The 24691-nt window shown below is 35.4% G+C and overlaps 2 protein-coding genes and 1 long non-coding RNA gene across 10 annotated transcripts; 2 read left to right on the forward strand and 1 right to left on the reverse strand.

The window, feature by feature from the left end:
- Nucleotides 1-1291: 1291 nt before the first annotated feature.
- Nucleotides 1292-2777, forward strand: LOC132901900 (uncharacterized). Its single transcript, XR_009656944.1, has 2 exons — nt 1292-1896; nt 2277-2777. It is a non-coding gene; the product is annotated as an uncharacterized LOC132901900 (long non-coding RNA).
- A 1514-nt stretch (nt 2778-4291) lies between these two features.
- Nucleotides 4292-24662, forward strand: LOC106130204 (transcription factor cwo). Of its 8 annotated transcripts, none has more exons than XM_060945044.1 (9): nt 4292-4926; nt 18409-18517; nt 18964-19147; nt 20181-20345; nt 20814-21017; nt 21477-21691; nt 22086-22214; nt 22593-22686; nt 22983-24662. In XM_060945044.1, exons 1-9 carry the CDS (start codon nt 4874-4876, stop codon nt 23174-23176), a joined length of 1347 nt encoding a protein of 448 aa, XP_060801027.1. In that variant the 5' UTR covers nt 4292-4873; the 3' UTR covers nt 23177-24662. The 8 variants fall into 8 exon arrangements, with proteins under 8 accessions (XP_060801027.1, XP_060801033.1, XP_060801030.1 ...); XM_060945050.1 differs by having other exon boundaries at nt 4298-4926; nt 20817-21017; XM_060945047.1 differs by having other exon boundaries at nt 4303-4926; nt 20817-21017; nt 21504-21691.
- On the reverse strand, nt 14532-16263 carry LOC106130205 (uncharacterized). The gene is made up of 3 exons (XM_013328995.2): nt 15864-16263; nt 15109-15265; nt 14532-14835 (listed from the first exon to the last, which is right to left on the reverse strand). Exons 1-3 carry the CDS (start codon nt 16127-16129, stop codon nt 14569-14571), a joined length of 690 nt encoding a protein of 229 aa, XP_013184449.1. The 5' UTR covers nt 16130-16263; the 3' UTR covers nt 14532-14568.
- Nucleotides 24663-24691: the final 29 nt, after the last annotated feature.

Here is a 24691-nt window from a genome sequence, read left to right on the forward strand (position 1 = left end):
CGAATAATGTTGCCAAGCTCGTTTCAGAGAAGTAATAAATTGATGGTAATTAGTAAGTTGAATAATAATTTTTAAGTTCTTTGAAACAATGACTAGCGAATAGTGCTATCTCGTAATTCTATACCATTGATCGAGCAATATTTGTGTAATCGCGTTTTGGAAAACGGCTCAAACGATTTCATTAAGATTTGAAATGTGTATGTGTGCAAACGAGTCGCGGTCGCCCAGATAGTATCAGTTATTTATAAGCGTTGGTAAATTTTAATAACTACTCATTATAATACATAGTTTTTTTTTTAAACAGTTACCTTTATTGTATACTAGCGTTCTATGCAACAGTTCGACATCATATAGACGAAGCCTTTGGTGTCTTTAATTTTTTTGGTATCCATTTCGGAACAGTTTGGTAGCCCATCGTTAGTTTAATTTCTTAAAATTATTCTATATCCACTACAGTACAGACTTGGTAACTCTGTTTCTGTACCAAATTTCATCAAAATTGGTTCAGTGGTTTGGGCCTAAAAGCGTAACAGGCAGACAGAGTTACTTTCGCTTTATATTTTATTTATTTATGTTATGCCTTATATCCCTAATATAAGGCATAACATAAATAAATAAAAAAATAACCGGATGAAAATCGTTTAACTGTTTCAGTAGACAATTCTTGGGGTCAAGGCCCATCGTCTTCGTGGCCTTAGTGTATCCTGGTAACACTCTCTGTCTAGGGAGAAGTTCAGGTTCTCTTTATGAAGACGGTTCTGGAGAGTGTAAGTGAAATTCTTTTACGAAGCTACTTAGGTTTGACCCGCACGACTTATCACGCAGATCTTACTCTAATTAGATCATGAATCATTCAATTGCCTAATGTGCAAGTATACCTTCTTACAATATATTTATGAAAAATAATATTTTTTAAGGTGACCGTGGTTGAATTTGAAAATATAATACAAACAATTTGATCAGAGAAAAAATTATAATTACTTAATGATTTTAAAATAGATATTTAAATAATATTGTTATACTTAGGTATATTTTACCAACTGAAATAAATTAAATTTTAAATGATGTTTATTTCATAAATAATAATTCATGAACTAAAGTAAAATTATTATTATAATAAAAAGGATAATATCTTAATTGATTGATACTAAATTTCATTTTCCATAATGGTCGGTAATAATAGCGTTATGTACTTACGTTTCAAGAGCTCGAAATGTGTAAAGAAAATTTAATATTTTTGTAAACTTTCGTCACAAATAACTGAAAATGGAGGATGCGAGGAGGCGGGTAAGGCCGTAAATTTTGCCACTATTTGAAAAAAAAATATGTCCCACATTTTGACTGCATATATAAAAGACTAATGCTAGTAATTTGTTACTAAGGTACTCATAATATATTTTGTAGCTCTTATCTCTACATAATTTAATTTCAAAAGTTCAAACACTTCAATACTTTAACTTCTAGAGTGTGTTCAACTTGGCCAGTCCTCCAAATTTTGCAAAAATCGCGTTGTCTTTTTTATCATCCAAATACTAGAGAACTACAAAACTCGTAGTATATTTATTGAATGTCAAGTTTACAAGAACTTAACCTACAGAACGCAAAACTAAGCAGCCAATTAATAATATGATTTATTAAAATAAGTAGATTTAATTTTTTTATCGCAATTTAAATGTTTGTCCCCGTATTTTTGCTTATATGTTACAATTTTGTATGTTACCACAATTTCACCTCTAATTAAGGTAAAACATTTTGGTAATATTTTGTATCGATACTGGCAACACTTAAGTGTCCATGGACAAAAAGAAAAAAAAAACCATTTTGTTTACTGTGGTGGGTTTGACAAAAAGTGAGTGCAGGTGTGTGTCGTCATTCGGGATTTATTCGATTTCAAAGGTAAAGAATTGGTTTATTACTCCTATTTTCATGTGAAAGTATTATTTAGTGAATAAGTTATGCAGGAGCCGTGTTTTGTTTTAAATTTAGCTCGAATGATCGAGTTATGGTAAATTATAACCAAAAAAATCTTGCTTCTGCGTTACTTCTAGGTTACTGCTATGTTATCGGTAACATTGATTGTATGTTACGTAACGTTTAAGTGTTGTAAGGATTCGTACATAGACTCGTGCAATAGGCTACGACTCATTTAATTTCATATATTAAATAAGTATTTCCTGTAGTTAATGGCTTAGGAAAACAAAATATTATTATTATTTTAATCATTAAAAGTGCAAGATGAATTTTGAAATCCAATTTATAAAATGTGTTTTTTATAGAAGGAAGCGAGCAGAACGATGAAGAACTTGGCAGCACGGTTAGAGAGAATAATGAAAATGAAGGGAATTATTTAAGTTTCAACATAAAAGATTCGTTATGGTTAGATAATTTGAAAGAAAAACGTGGAAGTATTATATTGGATTTGTTGAGATCATAGAATTTAAAAATGACGAAACATATTACAAAATAATTTTTTTTTTAAATGTTAAGATTTCAAATAATTCTGTAAAATTCTTAGTGCAAAGAAAGTTAGATCTTGATTCTGTGACCACAATTTCTATAGTAAAAAAGATAAATTTGATTCAGTTAGAGACAGATTCAAAAGAATATTATCTGCAAAATGATGAAGATACTGTATTTTTTATTTAAATATTTTAAATCATTTGTTAGTTGACATAAGTAAAAGTGGTTACCTAGTTCCTTTTTTGTGATTTTATTGATTAATTAGTACACATTGTGTTTTAAGTACCTATTTAATGAATAGACATTTTAGAAGATTTCATTGTTTTTTATTTGCTTCTTCTTTTTCTTAGTCGTATTCCTCATGGCTGAGAAGTCGTGATCATTATATGGATTTCAATGAAACACACACAACGACTTTCTTGGCAATATTAATAGAGTGGTTTGCCATTGCCTTCTCCATTTCACACACTAACTGATAAATAATCGACTAATGTGACTTCCTCACGATGTTTTCCTTCACCGGAAGCAAGTGGTGGTCATGAAAAGTACTAAACGTAAGTCAGATTAGCATACAAACTCATGTGGCTCGAGTAGGATTCGAACCCGGGACATTTCGATCACCAGGCGGACGTCTTAACCACTAGACCACCACCGCTTCATTTCATTTATATGCTTAGTTCTTACATAAGGTTAATAGATACCCTGGCCCGTACGCCCGTACATACATTTTGTTTTGGAACATTGCATTAACTTCGTTTGTGTTTCTCAGAATACATTTGCTTCTCCAATTCCTATGGAATTGTGCTTGCCATTACAATCGTACGTTAGTATAATTTTCAGTAGGTACTTTACGAAAATATTATGAAATTTGAAAAAAAAAATTAATAAAAAAAGAGGCAGTACTTCTGAACTCGACCTTACACTCTTTACTCGTTACTTTCGTGTTACTTATACGTACCATAACATAGAAGTATCTATGTTACTCTATGTTACTAAGTGGCAAAATCTACGGCCTTACCCAGGCGATTATTTTAAAATATCTAGTTTCTTCTATTATAAGTTAGAAAAAGCTGACATAACCCGGAACCAACCTAAAAGAACACGTTATAATAAAAAAAATATCAATTATTTTTATTGTAGTTCAATTTTATTTATATGTATACACCGTTTGTGTGATAGGCTATATAAATTTAATTATGACATACATATATACATGTTATCACCTCTATAAATTTTGAAAAAGAAGGCTACGCCAGTTGGTGTTTAGCTTTATAATGGAATTGAGATTCAAATAGTAATTAGGTTGCTAGACCATTGCCTACAAGAAGAATCCCAAGTTTATTAGCCTTACCCTAAGTAGCATTTTAAGTCATCCATGAGAAAATCAATAAGTATGATGTACATATTTTCAAAGATCTCTAATATTCCGGGCGTAACAAATTGGGTTAGGACTATACACATAAGTATGTCAGTAGGATATGTGTTTAAAAATATAAAAAAGTCACTGTTTTCGAGATATACAAAACTTTTTATTATTGCATCAAGTACAATTGCCAACAGTCATCAAATCATAACATATTTTATCCCAACCAAGATCCCAACGTATTATAAATGTGAAAGTAAGTTTATTTATTTGTTTATTAATATCTTTTCATGCGTTATCTTCTGAACCAATCTTCTTGAAATTTGATAACGGGTGGTAGAATAGCGGTGGAAAGTAGACATACCTACAACAGTAATCTATGGGGTGATAATAATGTAAAAATTATCTATAGCGCAAACAAAGTATTATAGTACATTTGCATACAACAGTGTAAACAGTGAGGTGAGAGGCAAGTGGGGCGCGACGCGGGAAGGACGTTGTCACGTCATAGCGGTCACGTGCGAGCAAGCGTGGCTCACTGCGAGAGAGAGATTCCGACGGTTGTTCTTATCCGCGACCTCCGCGCCTCACTTATTGTACATACTTACTACATCAAAAGATTATGATATGACATTTGTCAAATTGTTGAACAAATATCTATTCTCTTATTAAAAATAAAGGACAATGGAATTTTTACAGATCGTCATCCCATACCGTGCCTTATTTTGACGCCGCCGCCCCGTCACATGACATGACTGCCTAGGCTAGCTGGTACCGGCCGGCGCGCACACCTCGATCAGTCAGACCGGTCGCGAACCTCTCGCGTTGATAACGCTAGCTACGCGTCGGACCTACCTACATGCAGTTAAACACGATAAGAATAACTAATCGCAGTGCATGTTTGACAAAAATGGATTGCCAGGACCTAACTTAGATTATCAAATACTAGTGTTGTAACTGTATCAGTGATATTATTATTTTCACGAATTTGTTTTTGATGTGCCAGTGTTGACACAGTGATATTTTGTTTTTGTTGTGCGATAAGTGAATATGGAAACACGACATTATTGGGAGGAAAACGGACATGCCGTTAAATATGACAAGTAAGTTTTTTATAGGCACCAAGTCGTCAAAAAAATCATGAACAGTACTTACACTTTTGCTGCCTCTTTTTGCACTTATTTCGAATAGTCTACTTATGGTTGATCTGATAAGTCTATCCCAGGCTGGATACCCAATTATCATAACTTATTAATTAATTTAACATTTTGTTTCATTCCGCTGTGATAGTCAAAGAGAAATAACTCGCTCGACCGACCTATTCATATTAATATATTAATACTTAATAGTTGGTAATGCCAATGAATAAAAGGAATAAATAAAAATTTGCACTTGCTTTAAATGAGGAATCTGAAATATTGTTAGATCAATTATGAAAAATAACTTATGAACTCCAGAAAACAACAAGATTAATATAAAAGGAGTCATTAATTTAAAACTTTACAATGAAAGAAAACCATCGCTCACTAAGTAAGCCGGATTTCCTGGAAGAAACATAAGGTAGTCTCAGCTACCCACTAAATAAAGAAAGACAGACGTCATAATCATCATTTGCTTTATGTGATTTGAATACTATTAAGCTACTTATGTAAATTATTTTTGCCATCTGACAAAAGGCATTTTCATCTTTAGATAGCACGAAATACCAATACTTAATGAAGTCTAAGGGGGAAAAATATTATTTCAATTAACGGTTTTGGGATAGTGAAAATAATAAAATGATAGACATACATAGATCCCGCAGATTAGTTAGGTGATAACCTGTATGTGATGAGCAGACAGACAAACTTATTTCTAACTTAATTACCTAATAATTAAACAATTTCATTCATAAAAGTAGTAAGTCCTATGCAAAAAGATCAAATATACGAGCGAAATAAATATTTGTATCATTACAATTTTCTACTCATATGTACCTATTTATTTATGTATTATATATAACCCTTCTTCAAATATCGATAAATAAATACTTTGATCATAAATGGGAAAATAACGAACATTACACGTAATTACATACACACAGCTAATATTGCGATATTAACGGAACTATTTTCATTAAAAATATAAATGTCCTGTGTACTAAATAAAGTCAAAAAACAAAAGTCTTACATTATGTCAGCTTACAATGCATATTTACGTTTCAATTTAGTTTTTGAATCGAAACGAAAGTGAAAATTTGTAAACAGATGATAAAATTGTAGGTATGTTCTAAATTCAGACCTCATTTTCAAAACAAACATCACTTTCATTGCGAAAAGCCTAATTCGAATTTCGATATCGAGAATAATGTTATGATTGGGGAAAGCGAAGCGAAAATAGCACCCGCCACGTGACATGCGCGCACAGATACGTGGAGAGGCGAACGCGGGGTGCGTCAGGTGAGGTGGGGCTTGCACGCGCTTCGCCGCGTCGTCCACACGCCGCGGAAAACGTGACTTCACACAAACATAGGCGCCGGATACACACTGTACGCACACCACTTTACACCGTGCTCACGTTTGTATCGCCTGACGATTTCTGTTTGAGACTTATGCTATACTATTTTGGTTTTTTCTTACTCTTTCAAACATTCAAAAAGTATTGGAAACCTTAGTAACTAAACTTCTCAGTTCAAATCTAAAACTGAATACAAAATCTGGAATGGATCACTAAAGCTTCCAGACATAACACAAGTAGCAATATTATTAAATTTAAAATTTTTATTTGGACCTTCGCTTTCTTTTAACTTAGTGCAATACAGGTCAATGATATGATAATACGGATTTACATGAACATCAACATGTAGGTAGTTCGATTCCTGCCTATTCCAGCTAAAGGTGGTGTGATTTATAATGCATCGGAATAAATGTCTCAAATTGGTAATTAAAATCTATTTATAGTATATTTCACGTTGTCAATTTTGCATGTCAACTCGTATCATGGCAATCACATTAATCCTTTAGCCTTGACGGTCATCAACCTTAGGTCAGCGCCATTGTGGTTTGCTTTTCTTTCCATCGAAACATGGTGTTATAGTATCGTAACATATTTTATTTAAATAAGATTAAAATCATATTTATCACATTACCACATCAGTGGTACCTACTCGTGATTCATTCATGACAAGTTATTTTCCAATAAAATATCCTACTAAGTGTCTTCGATCTAAGCTGCGGGTGAAATGGTAGACTTGACGAGACTGAGTTTCTTTAAAATCCTGCTAGCCTCGGTAATTATAATTATTTAGATGTTTTTTTTTTCTGTTTTAAGTAATGTTATTTCTTATACTTACCTGCATATTATGTATTATTTTTGTTTGATTTTACGAACAAATCTAAACTTAGTATAATGAGGGACACTAACTAACATCCTGCTTCCACTTACAGCCCAAACCACTGCATTTATGGATTTGAAATTTGGTTGTAAGTACCATATTATGAAATGTTTTTGCCAATACTCAGCAGATTATATTTTATGGCAGCCCCGTTTGACAGAAAATTATAGCCTACATTAAAAAAACAAAACCTTTTAAAAAAATTTACGTTTTGTCTATAACTAGATGCGTCCGCGGCTCCGCCCGCGTTAAATGGAAAATCCCGTTATCCTCCGGGTCCGCGGGATTTCCAAAAATTCTTTCTAAGCTGGTCGTCATTTTGTATGGCCGGAAACCAAAAACACGTCGAATGGCCTTTATTATTTATTTTTCCTTACCAATACCAACACCCATCCCCATGATCCGCATTCTATTTCGATATGTGTGTACGTGTTTAGTTCTCTTTAATGAAATATAAATAACTACCAAACGGATTTTCATGAAACTTTGCCCTTATAATATAATAAGATATTATTGAATTTAACATTCATTCAGAATTCGGAATAGAGGAACCTAAGTATACAAGGCAATATGATTCTATGATTTCGGATGTTTAAAACGTTTTAGATATAAAAGAAAATTACCGTGACTTACGTATTTATTTACAATGTGTCATGATTTAATTTATCACGTGATATGATATAGCATGCATGGTACGACTAGGCTGTTCTGTAATTGGATTCTCACGAAGCGTGCAAGCAGCTAATGTGCACGAGGAAAACTACAATATTGTAAAAGAGCAAGACAAAGTCTTTAGGTAGAATAAAATAAAGTTGGCGTAGGTATCTCAGGATCGCGACGGATCCATACGGCTGAGCCTGCTCTATTCCTACAATTTTACAATTTCTTCTCCTTGACTCAGACTTCTACATACGTACATTTTATCACGTCTAACCATATACTTCGCGGGGTAGACAAATAGTTTTAAAAAGATGCCCACTGCATCATTCATGACATCCATTTAAAAAGTACTTAGTAAAAAATAATATGTGACTAACTAAAGGAACGAAATTCACGAAAAAATTGTTATTAAAGATACCAAGCGAGTTGTTAAATATTAAATCAAAAATACGTATTGCGTTCTGTGTAGTCAGACATACATAGGTAGATGGTAAACCGTATAATACAATCAACATTTTGCTTCTTCAGAAATGTAATATTCTTAACATTGTCAACCCTGTTTGGATATGTGACCTAAATGCATCTGCATGTTAGATTATCTGATCTTGTCCTCAGGTCCCGTAAGATAGAAATGTATGTGCGAAAAGCTAAGAGACGGAAAGCAGTCCAAGGAATTTGCCACATTTTCCTACAAAACAACATTTTGAAGGCAGAAACGGCAATACGGTTTTGGCTTTTTGAAGTCTAAGTCTCAGAAGCTAAATATCGAGATGAGAAGATGGGTTTTTTGATTTTGGCTAAGTTACATATGAGATATGAATGGTGTACACAGTCGCATCCGGGGTAAACGCGAGCTGAAAACACCATTAGTACCTACGAGTACTAATAATATTCGAACACTCCCACTCAAGATTCTGATAGGCGATACCATGTGACCGATTATGAATTCACGAGGAATCCACCGATACTCTTATAGGATTATGTTTCTCTCATTTTGGGTCTTATTTTGTTTATCTGAGAATTGTTTTTCGTGTGGCACCCGGGCCACGTCAGGTTCTTTGCGCAACTGCCTCGTGGGTCGCAACGTGACTCCGATGCATGCACGTGGCGTATCATGCTGCGAAGTATTTCTACTTCGAAAGGAGCGCCATAATACAATCCTGGGTTTAATTTAATTAGTTATCGATTTCCCATTGTTCTAAATACAAATTTAGAGCTTCCACCAGTTTACAGGCATGTGGACTGTTTTAGCTCAGTACAATTATAATTCTGTATTTTCTGGGTGTGGGTGTTTATGTAAACTGAAATTTTAATAAGATTTAAGCAACAACGTACAAACTTTTTAATCTTGAGATCCTTATTTTAAATTGAATCTGACTAAAGATAGAGATTAAGTATACTAAAAACGACCTTTACGTTTTTTTACATTTTAGGTCGTTCCACAGTCTGATAAAATAGATAGTTATGTAGGTAACAATTTATCTATCTGTAGGTAATATAAAACTCTTCCGTTTACTGAGTTAATGCCTGTGTTCAACGCACAGACCAAACCGGTGTAGAAATTTTAAATTTGGCATGTAGGTAAGTTCCTTATGCGGGCTAGGAGACATTTTTTGCTTTCATCCAAGTACGTATCACCTATCGTTGTAAGTTTCTTTTCATAATCATTTTATATGATACCAAACAATGACAATGCTTAAAAAAAATATTGCTATTAAACTTTGCTATAATGACACATTCATACTTACACGTGTGGTTCTCCTTAAGACACGTTCCACTACGCGTGCTTTGCCTAGTCTTAATTGATCTATCTTAATAGAACTGGTTTACGATTTCGCCTTAGTTCAAAGGTGAACTGAATTCCCACATTACACATTTCTCACCTTCGACATTCAAGTACCTGCTCACGTCAGGTCGGGAATTAATATAACTGAGAAATTACGAGGTCTATCAAATGCCTAACTTACCTATCTACAATTATACCTCATAAGCCAAGGTGTCTACTAACTTCTTACGTAAAATACTTACTTAATATTAATGCAGGAACCTATCGCCGATATTTATAATAAATGCCTAAAATAAATTACTCGGCCCACATCTCACAGCTGAGTGACAAAAAAACTTAATAAGATAATTGTAAGTAACTGATTAATTAAGTATAAACTGTTATTTATCTTTAAGTAGGTATACTATGGCCATAAGACAAATAATTTTGGATTTTTTTTATTCAAACAAACCAGGTTTTACTTTTGATTTATATACATAAGTGTGTTTATTTTTGGATTTTCGCTAAGTGCTAATGTTTATCGTGTTGTGTTGTGAATAACGATGTTTGTCATACATTGCATTTCTTGGATTGACTTTAAAAAGAGCGAAGCGGAGGTAGGTAAGTGTTGAAGAGTAACATACGAGCGAGCAAGTTGAGCGAGAGACCTTTTCCGGTGGAAGGAAATATTTTTTTCAAAAGACTACCTAAACTTATTATTAATACAAACTACTTAAATATTATTTTGGGCTCATTACATTAACGCGGTGAAGTACAGGCATTACCTATATGAAAATAAACACAGTTAAATAGCTAAAGCGAAATTAATAGGTAAGTACTTACTTACCTACTCGTATTTATGTATTTGGACATATTGTGTCGTGTGGTTCCCGGTACCAAAAGAAAAAAGAATAGAACCACACCACCTCTTTCTCATGGATGTCGTAAAAGGCGACTAAGGGATAGGTTTATAAACTTGGGATTCTTCTTTTAGACAATGGGCCAGCAAGCAACCCGTTTCTACTTACTTGAGTCTTGAGTTTGACATTGTTGTCTCTGTCAACCCGCAAGGGAAAAGACGTGACTATAAGCATGTACGTATGTAGATATTCAGTGCACACTTTAATGGTCGAAAAAGTAAACAAGTGCACGTGACATAGGTTGGTCACGATGTGAAATGGGAGCGCATAGATTTTGTCCATATCAAATACGTCAGCTACTGATTTTACATGTCCATACTAACGAGATGTTTACATTGTGACCCATTTTTAAACGTTTGTCCTTTTTGGTTCGGGATAATAATTGATTAATAAATGAGACAAAATGTAGACTCAAAATGTAAAGAGTATTTGCTATTCATCAGCGAGAAGCTGGTTTGTCTGAAGAAAAAAAAGACTCGACTTGAAAACAAGAATATTTTTCTTCCTTTTTGATTGAGCCTTCAAATAAAGCACACAGTTAGTCTGAATAAGAGGAAAATATCGTTACCTACTTAATTCTCAGCTAATAATTATAGAATCTACTATTACCTGGATATATCGTCCGGTTGCCTTATTCAAAAATCAGTAGATTGTTTTCAAATCATTCTTCTTCTTCCTGGTGCTAGTCCAGGTTTTGTCCTGATCTATCTGAAGACGAGCTCGGGGTGCGTCTATGACTATAATCCTGGACTCGGTTAGTTAGGTTATAAGTACACAAAGCATTTCCCGCTGACCTCCGCAACCAACCAAGGGACAAGGGAAACCCGTTGCCTGCAAATGTGCAGGTTTCCTCGCGATGTTTTCCTTCACCATATAAAACCGTCGGTGAACAAACTTGGTACCAGTGAGTCTCTCAATGAGTTTGTTCACCGAGTACGAGTACATGGCTGAGGTAGAATTTGAATCTGTGCCTCCAGACACCAAACCATCAAGGCTATCTATAGATAAAGATTTTTTGGAAAAATTTCAATGAATACAAATTGAAAAACCTCCAAATCAGTTCGTGAACTCGTTGATACGAAGGCTGATTTATCATTAACAAAACCGTCCAAGCATGAACTCGGCAGCACGTGACACCGCCGCACGTGTCGCGTGACGTCACACCTTTACACAACATTGCAACAACACGATTCACCTTCGTCTGCCAGAACTGCCATACAAGATACACAGCTATTACGTGAGTAACAAGGTATATTTTAAAATTCTCCCTGAATCACGTTTATAATCGTACAGAAACAGCACATCGGCAGAGTTGAAGTCGGTCAAATAAATGAACAAATTTTGCACGATACGCAGTTTTACTGCAGCTTTAATGTATAAGTACTTTAAGATTTAAGATTAACCTTGCATTGTACTTATTTTTCTTTTGAACTAGTTTAATGAAGAGAAAATGAAAACATAACTTTAGCATTAGCCTAGGCATTTCCGTCGGATATTTCTTTGTGGATCAGAGGATCATTGACAATTAACAAATGTAAAGAATAAGATAAAATTCTAAGGTGTCACACCCATGCAGCCTAATGCTTCGACCACTTCTATTGTTTATTGATTTTATTTATTACAATGTTAATAAAATAAACAAACGCTTGTAATGATAAAGTTTAGTAACAATAGTGTTCTTGTAAGCCGCACGCAGCAACTATCGATCTTAAAAGTCAGTGCGTTTAGGAATTTACCCAAGTGAATCACCAAAATAACTTCCTTAAAATGCATCGCGTGATCGCGCTATGACATTGCATTGTCTTTCAAAATATGTACACTTATAAACACGTGAGCAATGTGTTTAATATATGAAATGTTCCGTATGTGCAAATTTTAAAAGTAACTTGAGGACAATTTATTATTAATTTTAAAGCTTAAGTCTTTCTATATATCGCACAAATTACCTACCTACGTAAATTTCGCATTCATCAAAGTAAAATAATTTGACTCCAGGTATTGGATAATACACGTGTCTCTTTGCACTATACATACATCAGCAGAGCATCATGTAAGTAATGTAGTTACTATTGGTCAATTTTCATTTAGTTACTTTTATGGCGTCACGAAACACATAGCTACAGATATAGCGATAATTTAAAAAAGGCCGAACTTACATTCGATTTTCTCTTTAAAAGATGGTTTTGATATATAAGAAGCTTCCAAATTACTTCTCCAATCCCAAAACGTTAAAAAACTACCGAACAATTGAGGTTCAATAGCGTTTCAACTCAAATTATTAGCGTGCGTAGTGCGTTATAATCTGTAGTTATAATTCGACCGTGGGCAGACAGACAGATAAACATTCATGGCTTTGCCTTTGCTTTTTTTATATAAAATATTTTACCCATTTCGGTGTTATTATAACTAACAGGCAAACTAAGCAGTAGTACCTACTGTCTAATCCACGTGCTTGCATTACAGAGACCACACATTTTACTTTTTGATAGACAATAATTTTATTTCCTTCATTCAATGAATCTATCCCGGCTAATTAGCTTTTTTTATGAAACCATCGACCAGTTTCGAAGCCAAAGATGTTATTAAATTACGTATTTTTTTAACATCCTTATAAATAATCGGCTATAAACGACATATTATACGAGTACATACTTGCAATTGAAAGATAAAGGATCACGTGCAAACAGATCACATGACTCATAATTTACCTAATAAGTTTTGCCTCATACATAACCTAACAGAAAAAGTAAATATATATAAATATTTACCTATATATGTATACATTATTTTTCCGAGAACATTAACTCTACCAACCTCGTAACAACAATTTTACAATTTTAGCAAGGTTCAAATTAAGTTCGAGACTTTTTATGAGATACTTATTCCGCGATGCCTATTTTTATTACTTCACTTTATTTGAGATAAATACATATCCAGGCCAGTTATAAAAATCGTAATTAATCATGACCCGACTGGACCTTTTGACAAAAGTATCCAAGTGCCTTTACCACTGCGCCACGAAGGCGGACTTCATATTTATTTCGATAAGAGTATTGCGATTTTTAAAAGTCTAAACAAACAGTACCGTCGGTACTTCAATAATGTTTCGTTAATGTAATCAAGTGTCAATACATTTGTTTGAATTTTTGTAGCACATTACTCAATAAAAGGACGTGCTCCTAGCAGCAATTAATTTTTAAATCTAATAAGCAGCATAGTCATCCTAGCCGGTACAAACATATGCAATGACTAGTCCTATCACCTTGCATATGGAATGTAGTCAGTCGACATCTACAAGAGTACGCGTGTGACATGCGATTGTCCAGCATTCAGTGACGTTACAATTGTGTTGTGTTGTGTTGTGATGAATCTGTTGCTAACTTCTTCAACTCCTCAGTTGTCAATAGACAAAGTTCTACTTCCTTTTAAAATGTAAGTCTCTCAACAATTTATTAAGCTATAGTTGAAGCTAATATAAGAAATTTTAAACATAATGTTAATGGCTGTAAAAAAGCTACTGTACTGAAACGATTTCGTAAAATTTGACACAGATATTTTTACTAGACCATTGCAAGTACATATTTTGGTCGTTACTCTGGAATAGAATAGTAAGGAAATATCTTTCAAAAGTTGAAAAAAATAGACTTTTGTACTGAAAGTTTTATTTCTAAAACAATGTTTGGGCGATTTTTGTGAAAATAAATATGTCACGTGGAGTTTATGTTATTGCCATCTGTAAGTTGTGTGATAAAAATGAAAATGAACACGATGAATAAATCCATATATGATGAGGCTTATTAAAATATTTGTTCCCGGGTTGAAGGTTCGTTTGGTGAATAATGAGCTGTCGTCAGCTTCACGTGACTCGCTCGACTCAGTTTATATTTAGACCATATCGCTGCCGAATCTTGAGCAGATTCTGCACACGACAAATATAAGTAACTTGCAATTAATTATACCTTGCGAATTCCACACGTATCAAATTCCAGAATAATCGTAAGTACTTTTATACTTTGTTTTTAAAATATTACACTTTATCAACAATGTCTGTCATCTCGTTTAGTTGACCAAGAAGTCCACGAGCTAATACCTTCTGTATTAACAATTCTGCAAATATCTGCTGTTTAGATTCCATCCTTTTTAATTTTGCCGTAAAATTAATCCCTACAGCTTCGAATTCCACACAATTTTCCTTACTTTCTTTATTATTATTATTGTAAGAAAAATTATTGTCCTTATTATCATCTGTTGTTACATCATGTGATTCCGCAGATTTAGGACTTTTGGAATTTTCCTGCAAAAAATCAAACAAACTTTAATAAATGTACGAGTTTGACATTAATATTGCAATCATTTGATATCCTTATGTTACTATCTTAAAGGAAAAATTATAAAAATTATAGAAAATACCAATAGACAATGAAGAAAGCGCTAAAAAACCATATTAAATTCTTAACCTGCAGAACAAACTACCTAAAGACTCAAACCCCGAGCTTCTACTTGTATGGGGTATGGATGAAAAACGTGATAATATGTTTATAAAGTTAAAATAAAGTGTTCAGCTCACACAAATTGTTTCCTCGTCGATTTTTTCTTCATCTGTGTCCGAATATACGACATCACAATTTATTTCTTTTATGTCATTTGAATCGGTGATGGTTAATGATGGGGAGCATGTGGTATCTTCGTACTGGTCGTTTACAAACATTAACAGATCGTAATACCTGAAATAGTAGATTTTATAGAGATCGAATTTAGCTTTTGCTTGTATTTTGATTTCTTTGGTCATGTTGAAAAGATGAAGGCAAGCTTAGGTTGACTAAGTAAATGTACTCGTACAAAGAAGTGTTCGGATAGAACTCGTGAAGCGGGAAGGAATAGCAGACTAACGTACTTACTTAACTTGACAAAATCGGAAACATTTTGGCAAAACGTCAGGTCAAAAGTACGAGTATAAAAGAAGTATGCATGGATCGTGGGAAGTTGAAAGATGTAGTTTCTGCCTACCCCTCAGGAAAGAGGCGTGATTTATATAGTATGTATTTCGATTTGTGTGTATGGATGTCTTAATTTTTTTTTAAGTCAGTAGGAATGTACTAGGCGGTATTTGTCCGTCAATATATTTTTCTTATATATACAGAAGATAAGTAGATGAAATATTATAAGAATGAAAGTAAATAACGTACAATATGAAAGTTTTATAGGAAAATTAAATATAACGAGATTTATTTTATTAAAAGTTTAACTAAACATTTTATGAAATTGAATTGAAAGTACAATACATACATATATATATTTGTATACTACTTGATATTTTCTTACCATAGTGTCGGGCTGTAAGCACCACCTGAACTGTCTATTCTTTTCTTTTCCTTTCTCATTGCGCGCCTCAAATTTTGAATCTTTTCACGAACCAATTTTGCATTGGCATTCTTGATTCCATTCTTACGAAGGAACATGACCATCTCGTGGTAGGCCTTATTTTTCATGTCACGTTTCTTGTACTCCTTTGAATTTACTTTCCACAAACATTTGCGCTCCCAATACATTTCGATTAGGTCTTTGGTTAGTTTCTTTGTCATATCCATGTTTATAAAAGCTTATATTCTAATTTAACAGATGTTATATTAGGAAGTGAAGAAAAACTTTGTTTTGAGGATAATTCCGCGGCACTTATAACGTTGGCCGGGGTATAAAACCTCGAGGCGACTGCAGTGAGATGGGGTTGGATGCGCGGATCCGATCCGTGAACAAAATGGCGCCCATACGATACAACGCAAGCGCGCGTCGCGTGAACGCAGATTAACCTTGAAACAGGACTGTGACATTAAACATATTTCTAGGTCATTAGAAGTCGCAACCTCGCTTCTATGAAAATAGGTAATGCGAAAATAGCTATATAGTTAGGTTCATCTTTCAATGACTAGAATAATAAAGTATTCAAAAGGTTACCTACTAGAAATAGGTACCTAGGTAGGTATGTAGTATGGTATGTACTGCCTCGTAGCTAGGTACTTATATCACCAAGCCCGAAAATACAAAAATGGTTTAGGATTATGACTTGATTATTATCTATTAAAGCACGCTATTATGGCTCTCTTCCAATTTAAGATCATGGTCAATTATTAAATGATGAATGGATTTCCTGCACTCACAAATTATTTGAAACAAAAAGAGGTTGCATTTCTGTGTTATTCCATGTCGTCAAGATTAAATGGACCATGAAATGAAGTAAGTAGGTACTTACTTAAATATCTCTTGTGCATTTTAGGACAAAAGAAAAATAAACGACGGATGACGAACAGCTATGAATCGGTCAGAGGGAAATTAAAATTGATGCGCCCCCAATACACACTAGTCACGTGCTGCGCTGTGGTTGTTTACTTTTAATGTTGTTATTGTGCAATAATTTTATCAATTTCATAATAATTGTATTTATTAGATTATGTGCAATTAGAAAAATTCGTTGCATAGTTAGGTAGGTAGGTACCTACTTATAAATCAGTCCCGTCAAACAGATATCTTACGCCTGAGAATTTTCTCACCTTTCTGCTCAATAGCAGCAGATCGCCTAGGTACCCAAATTCACTGCGATTAGCTCTATTACAGCAGCGTATACGGTTAGATGTACGTTAAAAGACAGCTAAATCATGCTGCTGATAGCTGGATCCCTTGACTGGGTAGACATAGCCAATCATTCAAGATTCGATAATGTAATAACTAAAATGATGACAAGGGATGCAAACGTGATTGTATGTATAGGATGTGATGTATAGGCTCAATACTGAGTGTCTCGTGAATGCGTGTCAGACGCCGCCAACGACCTTGAGACGTAGGTACACGTGTCTCTTTCAAGTATCGATACCTATAATGTAGGTACCTACTTACTTACATGTGACACATTGATAGAGGCCAATATAAGATTCTATTCTGAATATCTCAAAAATTACTTAACCGATTTTGATGTCTCACGAACCTAAAAATCCATGGAGGATTTAAAAGCTAGTAATTTGTAGAAGGTATTTATCATGTAACTATGTTTGTTTTTTGGCTGTGCTCCTTACCCTAGGTAACCCTGGATAGAAAATATTGCAACTGTCATAACCAAAATTGAAGGTGTATTCTATAGTATAAAAATCATAGAAATAAAAATAGGATCAAATATAAAATCGAAAACGTTCTTGTTAATCTTAATTTTTCTATATGTATGTATAAACTTTGTCTATCCCGTAAATAATTAAGACGTGACAATAATAAAGTGAAGTGTGTGGTCTCTCAGGACTGGACTACGCCACAATATCGTGAACAAGGAAACAATGAAATGTGAAACGGTTAAGTTCCATTGACAAATTGAAACGTGTCTGTTGTTGACACCTTGCATGCATATTATTAGGCCTTGTACTTCGATCCGTTTACTAAAAGCAGGCGCGCGCGCCACGTGAGTTCTACCTTTTTTTTCTATCATCATCATAGTGAGAATAATTTACTGATAGCGACACTAGCAATTATCGCTAGGAGCCTGATTTTGTAAGTAGGGGAGATTCTGTAAACTTTTGGAGACCTCAGGCGTATAGTACATACTCAGTTTCGTAGAATCGTTCCCAGCAGCGCGGATACCTACCTACCCTGAAATAACAAAAGAAAGAAACAAAACATAGCGTCAAATCTTATTACGATGCGTACAAAATGAACGTGTTTCAGAGCTCCAATATGGCATTACGATAAATGCACCATGTTTCAGAAAACAGAGATTACATTCTCTGTGTTTTGTGGGTAACCCCAACTTAATCGTCACAAAGAGTACCTACCTAATAAATTCTCATCATGTTTTTATTTTTACGCTTATGTGACCTTTCTTCTTTTCCAGCTACAACTCTAACGACGGGTTTGGCAGAGTCGCAGACCAGCTTAACTTCGCTGCGCCATCGGAGGACGAGGCCGAGTACCCGCCAGGCGCCTATCTCAAGAAGGGGAAGGTCTCGAGGGCAAGTCAAACTGAACATGCCCGATTTTTATCTCTTTTTCACATCGATGACATAATTGTTCCCCCTTTTGTAGACCATTTTATAATTAACATTTCGATATTTTTAGAAGCTTGATATGACGCTTCTGAACACAAATATGTCATCTACATATTAACTAGTTTAAGTTTTTGCGATATATTGTCTGACGCTTTCTATGCTTATTTTAGCTGACACAGTTTATTGTTGTCTTATGGTCAAGTTTCTATTGTTGGAACCGAAAAGCTCAAATTAGTTTTTACCATACAAATAGTAATAACAAAATCTAAAGAGCTATCAAGATGAAACATGTACCGCAATAAGACCGAAACCTACATTGCTTAAATGCTCTAGACCTTAGGATCTAGGGCAACGTTTTGCGGACTTATTTAAGAATCTTATGATCGGTTTGTTATTTACAGCAAGATCCCATGTCACATCGAATCATTGAGAAACGGCGGCGGGACCGCATGAACAACTGTCTAGCTGATCTCTCGCGGCTCATACCGCCCGAGTACCTGAAGAAAGGTCGCGGAAGAGTCGAGAAGACCGAGATCATCGAGATGGCCATCCGACATCTCAAGTACCTGCAGGAGAGAGCCAATGGTTTGTACCCGGCCAACTAAAATTAGGCAATTAAAAAAGGTAAAACGATCGACCAAACTGTTTGGGCGCTTTCTCTACTGGAAGTTGCAGCTGTAAATTAAGTTTATATTCTTATCCTTATTGATAATAATTTTGATACTAACTCATAGCTTCCTGACCTTGGTATAAGGTATTATATTATTACTTCCAATTGAGAAATCAATTTCCACGGCTGAAACAGTTTGGTTGACCAATCTCATTCCAACTTTAAAGTTTTGTTGTTTAATGTTTTACCTATGCCGATAGTTTCTCTTTCAATTTAACTAGAAAATTTATCAGATTGTTTATTTCAAGTCCAAGTTGGAAAAGCCGATAGGAAAGCTTTACGCGTTAGATTTAGTTCAGTCGCGACTTCTGGTGACTTAGTTTTCTTCAGACTTTTAAATATTTACGAAACATGTCAGAAATTATCCATAACAAGCACAATTTAATCAAAGCAAGTGCTGGTTCAACTTTGGGCCTTTATTTTCTTTCTGTGCATGATCCGATAATAATTCGAAGTTGACGATTAGCACCGAAACGAGCACACTTTGTAAACTTGAATATGAGAGTTATCGTAACAGATTATTTGCTGATAGTTTACAAGAGTTTCAAATTATACACTCCATCAATCTTCCTAAATTTAGAATTTTTGAGTAATAGAATCGGTACTTCAAGTATCAAGAAGACAAATTCTTTTCGACATTCAATTGCATGGTAGATAGATTGTGACTTAGAGGAATCAACTGTATTTGTGATATCATTTACCTAATTCTTGTGCAACAAATTCTTGACTCTATCATCTTCTTCACCCATCGATTCTTAATCGACTGTTAGAATTTGCCGATACTCTTCTGCTATATTGGGTTGTAGTTCTTCATCCACGATCACTTACGATCCATCTTTAAACTGTTTACAAATTTGCTCTTACGATCGAGTGCTACGGTACTGAAGGATTCTAATGTTGTCGAGAGTCGCCCAGGAAGATGTTGCATCTCCATGGGTTCTGTTGTAGCTGGTGAGAGGCAGGTGGGCGCGGAACACTTCAGAGCGGGCTACCACGAGGCCACGGCGGAGGCGGTGAGGTTCCTCGTCGAAGTGCAAGGCTACGGACCAGGCGACGGACTCTGCGTGCAGATGGCCTCGCACTTGCAGAGGCATTGCGAAGGTGTTACCAAAGGTTAGTAGATCATCAAGATAAACAAACCTTATGAGAGAAATGAATTCTCTTAAAGAAATGAATATTGGAAAATAATAAATTTTGCCGTTGCACCAATAGAAAAAAGAAAAAAACCACACATATAATACATATGTTTTAGCCTATCATCTGACTTATACACCTCAGAAGTATTGATGACTTAATGCTCCACAGTAACTTAATTTAGGCTTAGGTACCCTGAAATCTCAAACAATAGCATAACTGATTGCAGGCTCCGAAAACTACTTACGTCAACCAGAGACACACTAAATGCGAGAGAGGGTTATTAAGTGCAATACGGCATTGCAGTAGCTGAGGCTACAAGCAGGAGCACTGTGATGAAAGGGTACCACGCCATTAGAAGAGGTCGTGGTCATCCAAACTGTGTAGATAAAAATCAAGGTCATTTCTATACCCATATACATATAATTATATTTTTCATATATCAAGCAGGAGAGCTGCCGGCGCGCGAGAAGCCACGGTCGCACCCTGGGTCCTCATCAGAGACGGCGAGTTCCTCTAGCAGTTCTCACGGCTACGCGGTGAAGCATGGAGTAATTGCTCAAGCCCCACCCCCCGCGCCACCCACATACCCCCCGGACCCATATGACTCGGAGCGGCAACATGAACAGTTCCCTATGGAATGCGACAGAGGTCTGTATAGTTGGGGAATAGATGTACAGACCCAGAAAATAAGTTGTTTATTTACGTTCGTCCTATAAGTCGGGCTGAGGAACAGCTTGAATTCTCCCTCTAAACGTGCACGTAGCTAGCATGCTAGTGAGCACTGTACTTGGAATTTCTTGATCGTCCTCCAATGACTGCCTGATTTAAGCCTAAGGCCTACTGCCTTCAATTTAATTAATTGAAATATTTGGCTAAAATGGAAGCGTGTCTGATTGGGTCAGTTGGCAAATTGTCCATAATTATGGTAAGCCTCTCTTCCTTAAAGCAGACAGTCACCATATACTCTATATATCCATTTCTTAAATCTAACATCATTATAGAAAATCGTCATTTAATAATTTTCAAAAGTGTACCTCCATCAAAGATTCTTATTTAGAGTCTGTGGCAAAAGAATACAATTACTAACATTGTGGTCATATGTTGCAGCTGTTAAAAGTCCATTTTTCCCGCCAGTTGCGCCGGCCCCGGCGGCGGATGGGGAAGCGATGACTGAAGATGAGCCTTTACCCCTGGACGGCCGCCGCAAACGCGAACCCACGCTCCGAACCGTGAGGAAACCGGAGCATAGCGAGGATTACCTGCATTCGTACAAGTTCAAGAACTCCATTGAAAGGCGGTTTTCGAGGTCACAGGATAACGAAGTGAGTTGGAATTGAATTTTGGATATAGGTAAAAGCAAAGCAAACGGCTTTCTTTTATTTTAGGTATTACATTGGGGCGCTGTTATGTATAATGAGGAATTTGAGGCCTCTTGACCAAGTGCTATTATGGTAGAAAGAAAATACAACTTATTTTCAACAAGTGAGTTACATTCTTACATACATACATATGGTCTCTAAAAGACTGAATGGCCACGTTGGTTGCTAGCCTATCGCCTAAAAAAGAATCCCAAGTTGGTAAGCCTATCCCTTAGTCGCCCTTTACGACATCCATGGGAAAGAGATGGAGTGGCTTTTTTGTATTGGTGCCGGGAACCATCCGGTACATTCTGACGTTACATTCTTCATAGTTCTAATACAAGTTTCTATTTTTCAGGCGGCAGAAAATGGCACCCGACCGACGCCGCACGGCAAAGTGTACAACAAGCGACGGCGCGCCGCCAAGCTGACTCCTTCAACGTCCACCTCGGGCTCCACAGAAGAAACTAGAGACACCTCGCCACAGGTAGGCTCGCCAAAAAGTCCTTGTAATTCAATCATAATGATTGTATTGATGAAATATTGCAGAGCAAAGCCTTGGGCTAGTCTAGTGATAGTCATGGGCGTAGTGGTATCTTATACAAAACTGGCGTTATCTGGCTATCTTTTTTTGCTATGATCCCATGGGATGATGGAAAATAGTTGTGGACTTGTGTAGTATTACATCTTCAAGTCTTGATTGCGTTAGATGAGATGCATTATAAAACAGATGGCGACACATTTAGCAAATTATGTCAGTACTTAGTACTTACATACATAGTTTTATATTATTCCGAATTGTATATAAACCCGTTCGTAGATCCGATGTTGACGCAGCTTTAACACACTCCAACTTCTATTTCAGGACACTTCAAGCGAGTCGCCACACCATCATAACAGCTACGAGAAGCCTCCTCCGCCAACACAGTATGTTCCTGTGTTCGCTTTGAACTCCTTAGGTAAGAATTATAAATTTATAATTCCTTCCACATAAAGTACCTTCATTTCACATCTTTTTGTATCTAGTCTGTTTTCCTTCTTAAATTTTAGATCTAGATCTTGGCAAAGTTGTAAATTTAATGAAATATTTTCAGTGATTACACGGATGGACTCCGATCGGACCTCCGTGACCCTGTTAACAGGAGGACTTTACTCAGCTTAAATATTTTTTGTTGCATTAGGCTTTTCTTAGTCGCCTCAATTGACACCGATTTAGAAAGATGAAGTTCTGGTAACGTTGATTTTTAAATTCCAGGAAAATACTACGTCCCTCTAAGTGTGGACTACGCTTGCTTGTCGCGACACCTGGGCCCATACGACGTTCTGGACGCGAGGGCAGTTCACCTCGCGGCGCCGCTTCACCCCGTCACGATACACGTCAACTTCCAGCCCTGTCTCAACTATCACGTGAAACGAGAACCTAACGATCGAGACTGGCGGGCTGTATAAGTAAACTTAATTAGGTTAAGATGCATTTTATAGTTTCTGTGCCTCGTTGCGTTTACAAGTAAAAATGTCACATTTGACATTAGAGAGTTGTCGCTGAAATGTTTCAGAGATTTAAAAATGGAATTTGAAACCGTTTTGTGAAATCTAAGGAAGTTACCGTAAATACGAGAAATTTAAAACTTCATTCTATTCCTAAGAGCTATGCATCTATAAATATACAAGCGACGGAGACACTTGGTACCCAAAGATGGTCATGGCTCTTACACCTACTTATTTAAGAATGTATTAAATATACAGGATATAAGATCCTAAAAATTTGGTACCCACCTACCATAACTTTCAATTATATAACAAAAGCATCCTGAGGTGGTTGCTTTCTTTGATGTGATTAAAATATTGAAACTTCCTAGTATTTAAAAATGTATGGTCCAGTCTAGTCAATGGGCGGTACATGAAAACCCTAATTTTATGTAAAACATCAATGGCGGATACAGGAATTTGGCATAGGAATATATAACCTAATGCTCATTACATATTTGTATCAAAGAATATTTTCTCCTTACCTGTAACTGCAAGGCTAGGATCAAGTTAATTTATGAATCCATGTAGAATCCTAGCAACAACGGAAAAATGGGAAGCTACGGCCCTTAACTCATGGAAGGATCCAGCTCCGGCAAGCAATATACGAACTGATAAATAAAATAGCTGGTATGCAAGAAAATACTACAGTGCAATACCAATGTGATTTTTTCAGTTATTCTGGATGTGGACAAAGTATCAGTGTTCTTAGTTACGGCTGTGATAGTAACGATCGTAGTCAAGACGTTACAAGATAAAAAAGGTTTGGAAACAATATTTTGAAAAGATTTCCCAAACTACCTTTTTTATTCCTAAAAACATGAGCAGTTATCTAACTAAAATCTATAAGAAATATTTTTAGAGTATAAGAGCGCTGCCATACTTTTGGCTTTTTTATTTTAAAATATTGTTTCGAAAAATAATTATAAGTATTTTTAATTAATGTTATACATTTACCTTGATTGAGGTGGATCGAATTTCAGTGTGTCTGCTCAAGTAGACCTGCTAAAAGACTGAGGTTTTTTTTTATTTTCGGCGAGTCAATATTCGTGTGGGTTATTTGTTTTTTTTTTGTTAATTTCTTTACAATATTTATTATTAAAAATATGACTTTTTCATAATAAGAAACCAAAAAAGTGCCTGCTCAATACTTTCAAAAACGTAATTGAAATCTTTCAACGCAAACGCGTGACCTACACGAATATTTCTTCAATAACACGATTGGGGTGTCAAATTTTACGTAATGTTAGATTTATTTTTCGATGTTATTAGCGTTAGAGGAACCCTTGTCTTGTTATATTCGCATGGCTTGTAGGTTCCTTTAACACCTCATATGTTAGCCTGTTAAATATCTACTTTATATATTGTAAATACAAATGTTTAAGCATTATATGTGAATTATTTTATCGTTGCTTGTTTAATTTTTTGGAACCTGAC

The sequence above is a fragment of the Amyelois transitella genome, chromosome 7, assembly GCF_032362555.1.
Source record: "Amyelois transitella isolate CPQ chromosome 7, ilAmyTran1.1, whole genome shotgun sequence".
In the NCBI taxonomy this organism is placed as follows: Eukaryota; Metazoa; Arthropoda; class Insecta; order Lepidoptera; family Pyralidae; genus Amyelois; species Amyelois transitella.